General features: G+C 42.9%; 1 protein-coding gene and 1 long non-coding RNA gene across 6 annotated transcripts in view; both read left to right on the plus strand.

Moving 5' to 3' along the window:
* LOC110497190 (ETS-related transcription factor Elf-2) overlaps positions 1-17,875 on the plus strand; it is a 40,364-nt gene that overhangs the window by 16,310 nt on the left and 6,179 nt on the right. For 4 of the 5 annotated variants that reach the window (XM_036971877.1, XM_036971880.1, XM_036971875.1 and 1 more), the window contains exons 2-5: positions 1,518-1,715; positions 8,824-9,082; positions 15,499-15,624; positions 16,382-16,570. In XM_036971877.1, coding sequence (XP_036827772.1) covers positions 1,641-1,715; positions 8,824-9,082; positions 15,499-15,624; positions 16,382-16,570 — 649 coding nt within the window. In that variant the 5' untranslated portion in view covers positions 1,518-1,640. Of the gene's footprint in view, positions 1-1,517; positions 1,716-8,823; positions 9,083-11,913; positions 12,063-15,498; positions 15,625-16,381; positions 16,571-17,875 lie in introns of those variants that run through there. The other variant, XM_036971879.1, reaches the window with a different exon arrangement.
* LOC118946764 lies at positions 16,577-17,508 on the plus strand. The gene is made up of 2 exons (XR_005041619.1): positions 16,577-16,708; positions 16,769-17,508. It is a non-coding gene; the product is annotated as an uncharacterized LOC118946764 (long non-coding RNA).

The following is a 17,875-nucleotide window of genomic DNA, read 5'->3' on the forward strand; positions in this document are numbered from 1 at the left end:
TAATGAGACCCGTAACATAACTCATGCAAATTATAATTGTGACAAAGTAAAAGTGTGAACGAAATAACCAGGACAACTGAAATCTACGGTTAAACTCCAGGTTTATTAATAAACACACGGTAATGGGGGGGGGAGCAGGAAAAGGGGCTGAGCTGGACCCAAGGAAAGAAACAATAAGTATTCAAAAACACCCCTAAGCTAGACTAGCCTACTTTAACAACAGCTAACTAACTAACCAAAAAAACAGTGGGTGGTCCGCCCAGTTCTAACTAGTGTATTTAACAAAGTTTACCTACGGGTGGGTAGTGTATGCCCATGGGCGACTTGTCTTGGTTTCCCCTTTTCCCACCAGCAATCAAATACAAACACCATAACCAAAAACAATACTCACAGATGAGGACAAAGTGCTATGGAGGTGCTCAAACAAAAGGATAGGTTAAGACACAAAGAGAGAGTGAAACAGAGCGATCTACATTACATGGCATTTACAGAGAGATTGAGCTCTAGAGCAAACAACTGATGGGGTTTTTAAACCAAGGGAAAGGAACTGTGATTGGGTAGGAAACAGGAGGAGGTGTGTCTTCTGATCGATGGGTTGATTGTTGACTGATTGGGGAGTAATGATTTTCACCTGTGAGGGGAGAAGGAGAGAAAAGAAACACACACAGGATACACACAGACACAGGATACCTGTATCCGTAACAGGCTCGTAACCTAAATGTTGCAAGTTCGAATCCCCGAGCTGACAAGGTACAAATCTGTCGTTCTGCCCCTGAACAGGCAGTTAACCCACTGTTCCTAGGCTGTCACTGTAAATAAGAATTTGTTCTTAACTGACTTGCCTAGTTAAATAAAGGTAAAATAATTAAAGAAAATGTGTAGTGTGTGTGTGATCAAGTGATGTTGTAGTGTGTGTAGGAGGGAATGTGTGTCCGGTCCGTATTTCCTCCTCTCAAAGTCCAATCATTCTTCCTTTGAGCAGGAAACGAGGGCCTGGTGCCCTTAGCAACCATTGGCCCTTAGCCATATGAAGAAGGGAGAGGGAACAGGCCCTTAGAGGTATGAAACCTGGTACTGGCTCAGTGGCTCAGAAGGGAAGAGAGTAGCAACTAGATGTTTCTCTAGACCATCATGTAGGCCTGTCCAGGCTCTCTTACCATCATGTAGGCCTGTCCAGGCTCTCTTACCATCATGTAGGCCTGTCCAGGGCTCTCTTACCATCATGTAGGCCTGCCCGGGCTCTCTTACCATCATGTAGGCCTGTCCGGGCTCTCTTACCATCATGTAGGCCTGTCCGGGCTCTCTTACCATCATGTAGGCCTGTCCGGGCTCTCTTACCATCATGTAGGCCTGTCCGGGCTCTCTTACCATCATGTAGGCCTGTCCAGGGCTCTCTTACCATCATGTAGGCCTGTCCAGGGCTCTCTTACCATCATGTAGGCCTGTCCAGGCTCTCTTAGGCTCTCAACGACTGGCTTTATAAAGTTTAAATAACTTTTCTTCCGTCTCTTCCTCAGTGGTCTGAGCTGTGGCCTGGCTGCAGTACCAGAGGCCACCAGCGTGGGGCAGCAGAGCGAGGTGGGGCCAGGAGGCAGCAGTGAGTAGGCCGGGGCTGGATCTAGCCTTGAGGGGCATGCGTCATGACCTCGGTGGTGCTCGTTGACAGTGGAGGGGCGGTGGTGGAGTATATGACCGCCGTGGAGGACCCTCATCAGGTGAGTGGTGAGAGGGTTGGACTGAGTAACAAACACCTTTACTGAACTAACACTCACACTTGACTTTGCTGATAACTACTTTAATGAGGAAAAATGTACCGACTGTGACTGAGATGTGGTTGTCCCACCTAGCTATCTGAAGATGAATTCACTATGACTGAGATGTGGTTGTTTCACCTAGCTATCTGATGATGAATTCACTAACTATGACTGAGATGTGGTTGTCCCACCTAGCTATCTGAAGATGAATTCACTATGACTGAGATGTGGTTGTTTCACCTAGCTATCTGAAGATGAATTCACTATGACTGAGAGGTGGGTGTCCCACCTAGCTATCTGAAGATGAATTTACTATGACTGAGATGTGGTTGTCCCACCTAGCTATCTGATGATGAATTCACTATGACTGAGATGTGGTTGTCCCACCTAGCTATCTGAAGATGAATTCACTAACTATGACTGATATGTGGTTGTCCCACCTAGCTATCTGAAGATGAATTCACTAACTATGACTGAGCTGTGGCTGTCCCACCTAGCTATCTGAAGATGAATTCACTATGACTGAGATGTGGTTGTCCCACCTAGCTATCTGAAGATGAATTCACTATGACTGAGATGTGGTTGTCCCACCTAGCTATCTGAAGATGAATTCACTATGACTGAGATGTGGTTGTCCCACCTAGCTATCTGAAGATGAATTCACTATGACTGAGATGTGGTTGTTTCACCTAGCTATCTGAAGATAAATTCACTATGACTGAGATGTGGTTGTCCCACCTAGCTATCTGAAGATGAATTCACTATGACTGAGAGGTGGGTGTCCCACCTAGCTATCTGAAGATGAATTCACTATGACTGAGATGTGGTTGTCCCACCTAGCTATCTGAAGATGAATTCACTATGACTGAGAGGTGGGTGTCCCACCTAGCTATCTGAAGATGAATTCACTATGACTGAGATGTGGTTGTTTCACCTAGCTATCTGAAGATGAATTCACTATGACTGAGATGTGGTTGTCCCACCTAGCTATCTGAAGATAAATTCACTATGACTGAGATGTGGTTGTCCCACCTAGCTATCTGATGATGAATTCACTATGACTGAGCTGTGGCTGTCCCACCTAGCTATCTGAAGATAAATTCACTATGACTGAGATGTGGTTGTCCCACCTAGCTATCTGAAGATGAATTCACTATGACTGAGCTGTGGTTGTCCCACCTAGCTATCTGAAGATGAATTCACTAACTATGACTGAGATGTGGTTGTCCCACCTAGCTATCTGAAGATAAATTCACTATGACTGAGATGTGGTTGTCCCACCTAGCTATCTGAAGATGAATTCACTAACTATGACTGAGAGGTGGGTGTCCCACCTAGCTATCTGAAGATGAATTCACTATGACTGAGATGTGGTTGTCCCACCTAGCTATCTGAAGATGAATTCACTAACTATGACTGAGAGGTGGGTGTCCCACCTAGCTATCTGAAGATGAATTCACTATGACTGAGATGTGGTTGTTTCACCTAGCTATCTGAAGATGAATTCACTGACTGAGATGTGGTTGTTTCACCTAGCTATCTGAAGATGAATTCACTATGACTGAGCTGTGGTTGTCCCACCTAGCTATCTGAAGATGAATTCACTATGACTGAGATGTGGTTGTCCCACCTAGCTATCTGAAGATGAATTCACTATGACTGAGATGTGGTTGTCCCACCTAGCTATCTGAAGATGAATTCACTATGACTGAGATGTGGTTGTCCCACCTAGCTATCTGAAGATGAATTCACTATGACTGAGATGTGGTTGTCCCACCTAGCTATCTGAAGATGAATTCACTATGACTGAGAGGTGGGTGTTTCACCTAGCTATCTGAAGATGAATTCACTATGACTGAGCTGTGGTTGTCCCACCTAGCTATCTGAAGATGAATTCACTAACTATGACTGAGATGTGGTTGTCCCACCTAGCTATCTGAAGATGAATTCACTAACTATGACTGAGCTGTGGTTGTCCCACCTAGCTATCTGAAGATGAATTCACTATGACTGAGATGTGGCTGTCCCACCTAGCTATCTGAAGATGAATTCACTATGACTGAGATGTGGTTGTTTCACCTAGCTATCTGAAGATGAATTCACTAACTATGACTGAGAGGTGGGTGTTTCACCTAGCTATCTGAAGATGAATTCACTATGACTGAGATGTGGTTGTCCCACCTAGCTATCTGAAGATGAATTCACTATGACTGAGCTGTGGTTGTCCCACCTAGCTATCTGAAGATGAATTCACTAACTATGACTGAGATGTGGTTGTCCCACCTAGCTATCTGAAGATGAATTCACTATGACTGAGATGTGGTTGTCCCACCTAGCTATCTGAACATGAATTCACTAACTATGACTGAGATGTGGTTGTTTCACCTAGCTATCTGAAGATGAATTCACTAACTATGACTGAGAGGTGGGTGTTTCACCTAGCTATCTGAAGATGAATTCACTATGACTGAGATGTGGTTGTCCCACCTAGCTATCTGAAGATGAATTCACTATGACTGAGCTGTGGTTGTCCCACCTAGCTATCTGAAGATGAATTCACTAACTATGACTGAGATGTGGTTGTCCCACCTAGCTATCTGAAGATGAATTCACTATGACTGAGATGTGGTTGTCCCACCTAGCTATCTGAACATGAATTCACTAACTATGACTGAGATGTGGTTGTTTCACCTAGCTATCTGAAGATGAATTCACTATGACTGAGAGGTGGGTGTTTCACCTAGCTATCTGAAGATGAATTCACTATGACTGAGATGTGGTTGTTTCACCTAGCTATCTGAAGATGAATTCACTAACTATGACTGAGAGGTGGGTGTTTCACCTAGCTATCTGAAGATGAATTCACTATGACTGAGATGTGGTTGTCCCACCTAGCTATCTGAAGATGAATTCACTATGACTGAGCTGTGGTTGTCCCACCTAGCTATCTGAAGATGAATTCACTAACTATGACTGAGATGTGGTTGTCCCACCTAGCTATCTGAAGATGAATTCACTATGACTGAGATGTGGTTGTCCCACCTAGCTATCTGAACATGAATTCACTAACTATGACTGAGATGTGGTTGTTTCACCTAGCTATCTGAAGATGAATTCACTAACTATGACTGAGAGGTGGGTGTTTCACCTAGCTATCTGAAGATGAATTCACTATGACTGAGATGTGGTTGTCCCACCTAGCTATCTGAAGATGAATTCACTATGACTGAGCTGTGGTTGTCCCACCTAGCTATCTGAAGATGAATTCACTAACTATGACTGAGATGTGGTTGTCCCACCTAGCTATCTGAAGATGAATTCACTATGACTGAGATGTGGTTGTCCCACCTAGCTATCTGAACATGAATTCACTAACTATGACTGAGATGTGGTTGTTTCACCTAGCTATCTGAAGATGAATTCACTATGACTGAGATGTGGTTGTCCCACCTAGCTATCTGAAGATGAATTCACTATGACTGAGATGTGGTTGTCCCACCTAGCTATCTGAAGATGAATTCACTGTGACTGAGATGTGGTTGTCCCACCTAGCTATCTGAAGATGAATTCACTGTGACTGAGATGTGGTTGTCCCACCTAGCTATCTGAAGATGAATTCACTGTGACTGAGATGTGGTTGTCCCACCTAGCTATCTGAAGATGAATTCACTAACTATGACTGAGATGTGGTTGTTTCACCTAGCTATCTGAAGATGAATTCACTATGACTGAGATGTGGTTGTCCCACCTAGCTATCTGAAGATGAATTCACTGACTGAGATGTGGTTGTTTCACCTAGCTATCTGAAGATGAACTCACTATGACTGAGATGTGGTTGTCCCACCTAGCTATCTGAAGATGAATTCACTAACTATGACTGAGATGTGGTTGTCCCACCTAGCTATCTGAAGATGAATTCACTATGACTGAGATGTGGTTGTCCCACCTAGCTATCTGAACATGAATTCACTAACTATGACTGAGATGTGGTTGTCCCACCTAGCTATCTGAAGATGAATTCACTAACTATGACTGAGATGTGGTTGTTTCACCTAGCTATCTGAAGATGAATTCACTATGACTGAGATGTGGTTGTCCCACCTAGCTATCTGAAGATGAATTCACTATGACTGAGATGTGGATGTCCCACCTAGCTATCTGAAGATTAATTCACTAACTGACTGAGATGTGGTTGTCCCACCTAGCTATCTGAAGATGAATTCACTATGACTGAGATGTGGTTGTCCCACCTAGCTATCTGATGATGAATTCACTATGACTGAGATGTGGATGTCCCACCTAGCTATCTGAAGATGAATTCACTAACTATGACTGAGATGTGGTTGTCCCACCTAGCTATCTGAAGATGAATTCACTATGACTGAGATGTGGTTGTCCCACCTAGCTATCTGAAGATGAATTCACTGACTGAGCTATGGTTGTCCCACCTAGCTATCTGAAGATGAATTCACTATGACTGAGATGTGGTTGTCCCACCTAGCTATCTGAAGATGAATTCACTGACTGAGCTGTGGTTGTCCCACCTAGCTATCTGAAGATGAATTCACTATGACTGAGATGTGGTTGTCCCACCTAGCTATCTGAAGATGAATTCACTATGACTGAGATGTGGATGTCCCACCTAGCTATCTGAAGATGAATTCACTAACTATGACTGAGATGTGGTTGTTTCACCTAGCTATCTGAAGATGAATTCACTATGACTGAGATGTGGTTGTCCCACCTAGCTATCTGAAGATGAATTCACTATGACTGAGATGTGGTTGTCCCACCTAGCTATCTGAAGATTAATTCACTATGACTGAGATGTTGTTGTCCCACCTAGCTATCTGAAGATGAATTCACTATGACTGAGATGTGGTTGTCCCACCTAGCTATCTGAAGATGAATTCACTGACTGAGATGTGGTTGTCCCACCTAGCTATCTGAAGATTAATTCACTAACTGACTGAGATGTGGATGTCCCACCTAGCTATCTGAAGATGAATTCACTAACTGACTGAGATGTGGATGTCCCACCTAGCTATCTGAAGATGAATTCACTAACTGTGACTGAGATGTTGTCCCACCTAGCTATCTGAAGATGAATTCACTAACTATGACTGAGATGTGGTTGTCCCACCTAGCTATCTGAAGATGAATTCACTATGACTGAGATGTGGTTGTTTCACCTAGCTATCTGAAGATGAATTCACTATGACTGAGATGTGGTTGTTTCACCTAGCTATCTGAAGATGAATTCACTAACTATGACTGAGATGTGGTTGTCCCACCTAGCTATCTGAAGATGAATTCACTGACTGAGATGTGGTTGTCCCACCTAGCTATCTGAAGATGAATTCACTATGACTGAGATGTGGTTGTTTCACCTAGCTATCTGAAGATGAATTCACTGACTGAGATGTGGTTGTCCCACCTAGCTATCTGAAGATGAATTCACTGACTGAGATGTGGTTGTCCCACCTAGCTATCTGAAGATGAATTCACTATGACTGAGATGTGGTTGTTTCACCTAGCTATCTGAAGATGAATTCACTGACTGAGATGTGGTTGTCCCACCTAGCTATCTGAAGATGAATTCACTATGACTGAGATGTGGTTGTCCCACCTAGCTATCTGAAGATGAATTCACTAACTATGACTGAGATGTGGTTGTCCCACCTAGCTATCTGAAGATGAATTCACTAACTATGACAGATGTGGTTGTCCCACCTAGCTATCTGAAGATGAATTCACTAACTATGACTGAGATGTGGTTGTCCCACCTAGCTATCTGAAGATGAATTCACTAACTATGACTGAGATGTTGTTGTCCCACCTAGCTATCTGAAGATGAATTCACTATGACTGAGATGTGGTTGTCCCACCTAGCTATCTGAAGATGAATTCACTATGACTGAGATGTGGTTGTCCCACCTAGCTATCTGAAGATGAATTCACTATGACTGAGATGTGGTTGTCCCACCTAGCTATCTGAAGATGAATTCACTATGACTGAGATGTGGTTGTCCCACCTAGCTATCTGAAGATGAATTCACTATGACTGAGATGTGGTTGTCCCACCTAGCTATCTGAAGATGAATTCACTAACTATGACAGATGTGGTTGTCCCACCTAGCTATCTGAAGATTAATTCACTAACTGACTGAGATGTGGTTGTCCCACCTAGCTATCTGAAGATGAATTCACTAACTATGACTGAGATGTTGTTGTCCCACCTAGCTATCTGAAGATGAATTCACTAACTATGACTGAGATGTGGTTGTCCCACCTAGCTATCTGAAGATGAATTCATTATGACTGAGAGGTGGTTGTCCCACCTAGCTATCTGAAGATGAATTCACTATGACTGAGATGTGGTTGTCCCACCTAGCTATCTGAAGATAAATTCACTATGACTGAGATGTGGTTGTCCCACCTAGCTATCTGAAGATAAATTCACTATGACTGAGATGTGGTTGTCCCACCTAGCTATCTGAAGATGAATTCACTAACTATGACTGAGATGTGGTTGTCCCACCTAGCTATCTGAAGATGAATTCACTAACTATGACTGACATGTGGTTGTTTCACCTAGCTATCTGAAGATGAATTCACTATGAATGAGATGTGGTTGTCCCACCTAGCTATCTGAAGATGAATTCACTAACTGTAAGTCTCTCTGGATAAGAGCATCTGCTTAATGACTCAAATGTAATGTTGAAATATGAGCAGTGAAATCACCTAGGACTTAGGCTGGCTTCCTTTACATGTCTCCTTTCCTTAAAGACAGGACTAGATAGGTGCTGCGCTCCAATATTCACACTCACTGGCTTCCTTTCCTTGTTTCCTTGCTTTTATGAAAGGACGTGATCAGGGCTGCGGTACATAATTTTACCTACGCTTCCTTTACACGCCTCCTATACTTTAAGGACTGTATAACAGTAGAGAAAGTGCTCTGTTTGGGAGGTTCTGTCTTCTTAACCAAGCTCCCCTTCTGTTTTTCTATCCTCGTCCCTCTCTCCATCTCTGTTCCTCTTTGTCCTACTCCCTCACCCCTGTTCTCCAGGAGGGAGAGTGTGAGGAGGGAGACGGTGAAGCTGAGGTGGAGGTGGAGGTGGAGGTAGAGGTGGAGGGAGACGTGATGGAAGAAGAGACAGACGAGGACCTGGATGAAGAGGAGAACCCAGCAGTGATCGTGGAGGAGGTCCCAGGCAGGGGGCTGGAGCAGTATTTCTCTGCCCAGGTTCTGGTCTACGAAGACGGGACCTACCTGATACAGGACGTGGGGGAAGAACAGGAGGTGGAGACTGAGGTGGTGGAGACAGGTGAGAGACCGGGGTGGGGATGTACACACAGGCCTAGCTCTACATATATCATATACCATCTACCATCTTCCTACCCAACCTGAATACACTAGTACATTCTACTAATACTAATAATAATACTAATATAATAATAATAATAATAATAATAATACTAATACATTCAGTACCAGTCAAACGTTTGGACACACCTGCTCGTGTTTCTTTATTTGTACTATCATCTACATTGTAGAATAATAGTGAAGACGTCACAACTATGTAATAACACATATGGAATCATGTAGTAACCAAACAAGTGTTAAACAGAGTGTGCACAGCTGTCATCAAGGCAAAGGGTGGCTACTTTGAACAATCTCATATATTTTGATTTGTTTAACACTTTTTCAGTTATTGCATGACTTTGATATGTGTTATTTCATAGTTTTGATGTCTTCACTATTATTATACAATGTAAAAAATAAAGAGAAACCCCTTGAGTGAGTAGGTGTGTCCAAACTTTTGACACACACACACACACACACACACACACCTTTTTATATACAACCTGAATACACACACAGTTAAAATAAGAGTAGAAGTGGGACAGCTTTCAGCTTTGGCACTAGTTGTTGATAATAAAGCGAAGTGTTAAGAGCGTGATGGTGAAGTATTACACTTTGATTTTTACATTCACTTGACATACACACCCCACCCCAGTTTACAGATGTTGTTTTCATTTGGGGAGATGTACATTAGTTTCCACACCTTCATCCACAGTACTACAGTCACTCACAGCTTTGCTGTGGTTGCTAGGAAACTCAGCAAGCGGATATGTAAGGCCTGTCTGCCAGTAGACAGCGCCCTCTTGTGGCCGTCCACTGTAGTACATAAAGTCCACAAGTGTACTGTTTGGAAGTTGTAAACATGCCTTTGATTGCAGTTGTGATTCCACTGTGATTATTATTATTTGACCCTGCTGGTCATCTATGAACATTTTGAACATCTTGACCATGTTCTGTTATAATCTCCACCCGGCACAGCCAGAAGAGGACTGGCCACCCCACATAGCCTGGTTCCTCTCGGTTTCTTCCTAGGTTTTGTCCTTTCTAGGGAGTTTTTCCTAGCCACCGTGCTTCTACACCTGCATTGCTTGTTGTTTGGGGTTTTAGGCTGGGTTTCTGTACAGCACTTTGTGATATCAGCTGATGTAAGAAGGGCTTTATAAATACATTTGATTGGTTGATTTAGGAAAACAGTTTAAAGCCTGTATTTGATTGGTTGATTTAGGCAAACAGTTTAAAGCCTGTATTTGATTGGTTGATTTAGGCAAACAGTTTAAAGCCTGTATTTGATTGGTTGATTTAGGCAAACAGTTTAAAGCCTGTATTTGATTGGTTGATTTAGGCAAACAGTTTAAAGCCTGTATTTGATTGGTTGATTTAGGCAAACAGTTTAAAGCCTGTATTTGATTGGTTGATTTAGGCAAACAGTTTAAAGCCTGTATTTGATTGGTTGATTTAGGCAAACAGTTTAAAGCCTGTATTTGATTGGTTGATTTAGGCAAACAGTTTAAAGCCTGTATTTGATTGGTTGATTTAGGCAAACCGTTTAAAGCCTGTATTTGATTGGTTGATTTAGGCAAACCGTTTAAAGCCTGTATTTGAATGGTTGATTTAGGCAAACAGTTTATAGCCTGTATTTGATTGGTTGATTTAGGCAAACAGTTTAAAGCCTGTATTTGATTGGTTGATTTAGGCAAACAGTTTAAAGCCTGTATTTGATTGGTTGATTTAGGCAAACAGTTTATAGCCTGTATTTGATTGGTCGATTTAGGCAAACAGTTTAAAGCCTGTATTTGATTGGTTGATTTAGGCAAACAGTTTAAAGCCTGTATTTGATTGGTTGATTTAGGCAAACCGTTTAAAGCCTGTATTTGATTGGTCACGGTGGAGGGAAAACACAACAAACCTAAAGCATTTAAGATGTAAAAAGTTCGGTATTTATTTCATTATTTTTGAAGTTTTCTCTTTGGGAAGGAGTGTGGTCCAGCCAAGTAAGCAGACAGACAACGGTGTGTTCTCCTTCCCTCAGCGTTTCTAAAGGAGCCAACCTCTACTGTACCATCCTAAACTTATTCTTATTTTTTTAACTCCTTGTTTTTCTTCCCTTTTTTTTAAATTCCGTCATTGGTTGCTGACACGATGACTTGTTGTGCGAGTCGCTGAGTGCTGTCTGGGGGCGTAGACTTGGTGTGAGACTCCAGTCAGAAAACTTAACCCATTAAAGTGGATGATGACCTAAGTACCTACATGCTCTGGCATCGATCTAAACATTTCTGCACTCGGTACCTCGGCAGACTGTTTCAATGAAAACACGTTTATATGCTCTTAAAATCTTTATTCCTTGCGTTGAATGTTCCTTGTTAGGAATGCAATACATACATTATATTAATGGTGTCTTAAAATGCTCTGTTATGCTTTTTTTAATGTTGAATGCACGGGCCTATTATGGGGGAATTGTCCTTTTTTCCTGCTTTGGTTGACGTTCGATCGACGCAAGAGCAGAGATGGAAAAGAAAGCGAGACATCTCACTCGTTCCTTTTTTTTCCTCCTTCATAAACAGTGAATGGACTAAGCGAATCAGACCCAGCTGCTAATTTATTGGTGCCTATGGGAGAGCCACCCCTTAAGCAGACAGGAACTTTAAAACATGGTTAACGGCCTGAGTGGGACATCTAAATGTATCCACCATCTTTGGCAAGAGCTCAAGAGAGAGCGGAGGATTTCCTGTGTTTAGCGCGGAAGGACACCCGTCTGCCGCGGTGTGAGGGTTGTGAAGCGGTCTGGATGAATTTGAGATTTCCTCTGGCGGCGGAGTGATCTGAGCTTTTGGCTGCCTTTGCATTTCAGTGTGAAGTCAATACGAATCTGCAACACGGGAAGAACATGGCGACTTCACTTCATGAGGGGCCCGCTAACCAACTCGATCTGCTCATCAGAGCAGGTAACAATTTATTTAGAACTCGTTCTACCGGCGACCGTTTGTTGACACGTAATGTGTTTATTTTTGCGACCGCTGCGCCCCCATATCCGTTAAGTAGTTTCGTGAAATAATGGAGGGCAAAGCAGGAAGTGATCACCTTGCTTAGTAACCTGCATGGCGATGTCCGCTTTTCTTCAGTCGTTCTTAAAATGTTTAAAATTACCGTTTGGATTTGAGCACCGGAGGATTAGACCGCAATCTGCACGTAGCAGCGCGTGCATATCGTGATTTATAGTTTATTCGTCCATGTGTATCATAATAACTGGTTATTCTGGCAGAGAGGGAGCCCCCGCTGAAACCAGGAAGTGTTGTAGATGTGTTGTCTTTCCTACGTCTTTGCCACGCTGTCTGAGTCGGAAGGGCATGTGGATTTATGTTTATTCCGCGTTTATCGTGGCTTTAAATACACAATCTGTTTTATATGATCTACCTATATTGAATAAGTTATGTTGTGATTTTATCCCTGTATTGAAATATAGTCTATCGAAATATCCTTGTTGAATAACACATACAGCCAGTTTGTTCAAACATTGAATGACACGGACGTGAGTGTAAACATTTAGTTGAAAGCTGTATTCTAGTCATTTTGTGACATCCATTTTCAGCCATGTACCGTTTTTCTGAGTCAGATTCGGACCGTTATCTAAGTGTGGGCCCAGTGGTTTATCCCGTGAAGTGTGTGGCTGCTAACGGTGCACTCAATGCTGGCTTTTGCGTTTACTCGCTAGCGATTTTTAAGTGAAAATCGTGTCTCGTTTAAGTTCAGTTCGCCTTACAAAAGGTTATTATTTTTTGCATTGGCTAGAGTGTTACATTTTCTTCCTTGATTTAACGATACATTTAAAAATATTTTTGGATAATTTCGATGGCGGAAGCATTGTTATGCATCTAGGCGGGTTGTTGGCTTGATTGACAGGCCCATTTGACAAACGGCGCTCGTGAGGCGTTCGAAATCCTCCCACCAGCCAATGAGCGCTGCTAGACGGGTGGGCGTAGATTACTGATTTATCCAATGGTGTCCGGGGCGGGGAGTGAGTGACGTGGGGATGGAGACCGTCTTCACCGTCTTCGAAGAGAACTGGAGGGAAAGGCTACGCGAGTGTAAACACGGAAGTCATAGGGGACTGCACTACTTTGTGTCGGACTTGCTATTATTGGCTCGGTCAAATAGTACCAGCTTTTTCTTTCTTTCTTGTCGAGAAGTAATGATGAGAATCATATTTATTCACACGCATTTTGTACTTTTGAAATATGCTGACTTTTAGCCTCAATTGCTTTTTACAGATGTTAATTCATTTTCTTAAATACAATGACTGAATAAGGTAGTGCAGCAGTACTATTTCAACCCGAGTCCGTGCCCAACCAAATATTCGGATAACCAACCTCGCTTATTAACCAAACACTCACTGTTGAACGAATCGCTAGAAATATGAACATGCATAACATTTTATTTCACTTTTACAGTTAAAAGTTTACTTTTTAAAATATTTTTTAAGTGTTATCACTTTTACAGTTAAATCCGTATGTATAATATGCTTACAGATAAATGCATCTTAGTATGTATGTCAAATGTCTGTGTTTATTTCCAGCCTATGTATGTATCGGTGTCAAAGTATCCAGTGCCCAGTCTATGTTATTGTCTATGGTGGGTTTATTTAGGTAGTCCTGCCTGGTTTCAACGGCAGCTCGGCCTATCAGGTGCCTATAGTAGTTCTGCTTGTTTATGTGTGTGTGTGGGGGGGGCTACAGTTTGTTTGCGCTTGGGACGACGGGTAATGTGTGTGTCAGGGTCTGAATGAGAGGGATTGGGGGGGGGGGGGGGGCAGGCACTCTTCCTAAATATAACCCCTCTCCCCTACCCTGTGCCTGCCTCGTAGCCAAACATGGGCAGGGGTGATGGTAACCAGATACGTGCTTCCCAGAGAGGGACAACAACAGGTGCCCTGGGTTTGGTCCCAAATGGCACCCTATCCACTATACAGTGCACTACTTTTGACCAGGGCCCAGAGCGCTCTGGTCAAAAGTAGTGTACTGTAAATGGAATCCCTGGGCTTAGTCTGTCTCCTAGTTCCTCAGAATGACTGCATACCCCATACTAATAAATTGCATAATTTTTCCTTGTCTCCTTTTGTTTGTGAAACAATTCCTGGCCCAAATGATTTACCAGAGGAGCACAAGGAAACCCTCTAGACCCCCTGTTGTAGACTGACCGTAATGAGGAAAACAGATTGGGTCATTTTTATAAGGGAAAAACCTCAGGGCCCAAAGGAAAGGAGGAAACCATGACTTCTAACCAATACTTATTATATGGTTAGTTAGTTATGGTTAGTTCGTTATGGTTAGATGGTTAGTTAGTTATGGTTAGTTATGGTTAGTTTGTTATGATTAGTTTGTTATGGTTAGATGGTTAGTTAGTTATGGTTAGTTTGTTATGGTTAGATGGTTAGTTAGTTATGGTTAGTTTGTTATGATTAGTTTGTTATGGTTAGATGGTTAGTTAGTTATGGTTAGTTAGTTATGGTTAGTTAGTTATGGTTAGTTAGTTATGGTTAGTTTGTTATGGTTAGTTAGTTACGGTTAGTTAGTTATGGTTAGTTAGTTGTGGTTAGTTAGTTATGGTTAGTTAGTTATGGTTAGTTCGTTATGGTTAGTTTGTTATGGTTAGTTAGTTGTGGTTAGTTAGTTATGGTTAGTTCGTTATGGTTAGTTTGTTATGGTTAGTTTGTTATGGTTGGTCTGTTATGGTTAGTTTGTTATGGGTAGTTTTATGGTTAGTTTGTTATGGTTAGTTTGTTATGGTTAGTTAGTTATGGTTAGTTTGTTATGGTTAGTTTGTTATGGTTAGTTTGTTATGGTTAGTTTGTTATGGTTAGTTAGTTATATATGGTTGGTTGGTTGTGGTTAGTTAGTTGTGGTTAGTTATGGTTAGTTAGTTAGGTATGGTTAGTTAGTTACTTGATGCTCTGTAACATCTGTTTTAAGATCAGTCTGACACTGTAGGTCATAGTGGTAAAGAGAGACTTTTATTTGCAGCTGATCCTACATCAGTTAGGCCATAGTAACTGGAGACTGAACGGTTGCTAGGGGGCGCCAGAGAGACGATGTCAGCTTTGACAGACTTTAGAAGTCCTGTGTGAGGTGTAGTAAACAAGCCATTTGAGGTGTCTCAGCCTTTTAGTTTGGTAGTAAACCGTTAGTGGTGGAACGCCGACGGTGTTTTCACAATAAAAACCAAACCGAGGTAACAGTCTTGAGGTAACCAAACACACCTTTTATTTCCAGTAGGATGCATCAGAACCCGTCTCTGTACTGTACAAGTGATGAAATGTCTACAGCGGCTGTACAGACCTGCAGCGGTGCTTTTCACCCTCACTAACGTGTGTTTTCTGTGTTTCAGTGGAGGCGTCCGTCCATTACCAACAGTCTGGCACCAGTATCTACTGTTCTGATAAGACCATCGAGGCTGCCGAGGCTCTGCTGCACATGGACTCTGTTACCAGCCTGAGAGGAGACCGCAGCCCAGGTATTCACCATGACATAGTCCATCTATAAGCAGCCGAGAGACAAGAACAGAGAGACATTATTGAGACTGCAGCCCAGGTATTCACCATGACATAGTCCATCTATAAGCAGCAGCCCAGGTATTCACCATGACATAGTCCATCCATAAGCAGCCGAGAGACCAGAACAGAGAGACATTATTGAGACTGCAGCCCAGGTATTCACCATGACATATTCCATCCATAAGCAGCCGAGAGACCAGAACAGAGAGACATTATTGAGACCGCAGCCCAGGTATTCACCATGACATATTCCATCTATAAGCCGCCGAGAGACAAGAACAGAGAGACATTATTGAGACCGTAGCCCAGGTATTCACCATGACATATTCCATCTATAAGCTGCCGAGAGACAAGAACAGAGAGACATTATTGAGACCGCAGCCCAGGTATTCACCGTGACATATTCCATCCATAAGCAGCCGAGAGACAAGAACAGAGAGACATTATTGAGACCGCAGCCCAGGTATTCACCATGACATATTCCATCCATAAGCAGCCGAGAGACAAGAACAGAGAGACATTATTGAGACCGCAGCCCAGGTATTCACCATGACATATTCCATCCATAAGCAGCCGAGAGACAAGAACAGAGAGACATTATTGATGTCGTAGATCTCAGATGATTTCGTACGAATGTTGGTGATCACACAACGTCACATCCACCAGAACACACACACCGTTCCTCTCTCCTAAACGTTTTCCCTCTTGTCCCACTAGATGTGTTCATCCCGGCAGGGTGTGGGGCCACCCCAGACTTCATCCACGCGGCGATGCGTCCAGACGTGATGACCGAGACGGTGGTGGAGGTGTCTACGGAAGACTGTATGGACGAGGACATGGAGGTCACCCTCATAGAGGAACCAGACGAGTCAGAGCCTGACCACCAACCTGTCAGGAAGAAGAAAGGTTAGTGATGAGGACACGGAGGTCACCCTCCTAGAGGAACCAGAGCCTGACCACCAACCTATCAGAAAGGTTAGTGATGAGGACACGGAGGTCACCTTCCTAGAGGAACCAGAGCCTGACCACCAACCTATCAGAAAGGTTAGTGATGAGGACATGGTCACCCTCCTAGAGGAACCTGACCACCAACCTGTCAGAAAGGTTAGTGATGAGGACACGGAGGTCACCCTCCTAGAGGAACCAGAGCCTGACCACCAACCTGTCAGGAAGGTTAAGATGACTCTAAGACAGAATAGAATACTGGCTATCCACTGAGAAATCAAGAAACTTTCCATAATACTACCCAAAGATACTGTCTGTTGATTGGAGATACTATCTGTTGATTGGAGATACTGGCTGTTGATTGGAGATACTGGCTGTTGATTTGGAGATACTGGCTGTTGATTTGGAGATACTGGCTGTTGATTGAAGATACTGGCTGTTGATTGGAGATACTGGCTGTTGATTGGAGATACTGGCTGTTGATTGGAGATACTGGCTGTTGATTGGAGATACTGGCTGTTGATTGAAGATACTGGCTGTTGATTGGAGATACTGGCTGTTGATTTGGAGATACTGGCTGTTGATTTGGAGATACTGGCTGTTGATTGGAGATACTGGCTGTTGATTGGAGATACTGGCTGTTGATTGGAGATACTGGCTGTTGATTGGAGATACTGGCTGTTGATTGGAGATACTGGCTGTTGATTGGAGATACTGGCTGTTGATTGGAGATACTGGCTGTTGATTGGATATACTGGCTGTTGATTGGAGATACTGGCTGTTGATTGGAGATACTGGCTGTTGATTGGAGATACTGGCTGTTGATTGGAGATACTGGCTGTTGATTAAGACATCAAAGTAATGCTCAAGAGCCTAAATGGTTTTAATGATAAAGGTACTATAAAGATGATGTTAAATAGGACTGACTTGTCAGACTGGCTGTATCTTGTAGACAGGATGTTGATGGTAAAGAGGACTGACTTGTCAGACTGGCTGTATCTTGTAGACAGGATGTTGATGGTAAAGAGGACTGACTTGTCAGATTGGCTGTATATTGTAGACAGGATGTTGATGGTAAGGAGGACTGACTTGTCAGATTGGCTGTATCTTGTAGACTGGATGTTGATGTTAAATAGGACTGGCTGTATCTTGTAGACAGGATGTTGATGTTATATAGGACTGGCTGTATCTTGTAGACAGGATGTTGATGTTATATAGGACTGGCTGTATCTTGTAGACAGGATGTTGATGTTAAATAGGACTGGC

Source organism: Oncorhynchus mykiss, unplaced genomic scaffold (genome assembly GCF_013265735.2).
Source record: "Oncorhynchus mykiss isolate Arlee unplaced genomic scaffold, USDA_OmykA_1.1 un_scaffold_85, whole genome shotgun sequence".
In the NCBI taxonomy this organism is placed as follows: domain Eukaryota; kingdom Metazoa; phylum Chordata; class Actinopteri; order Salmoniformes; family Salmonidae; genus Oncorhynchus; species Oncorhynchus mykiss.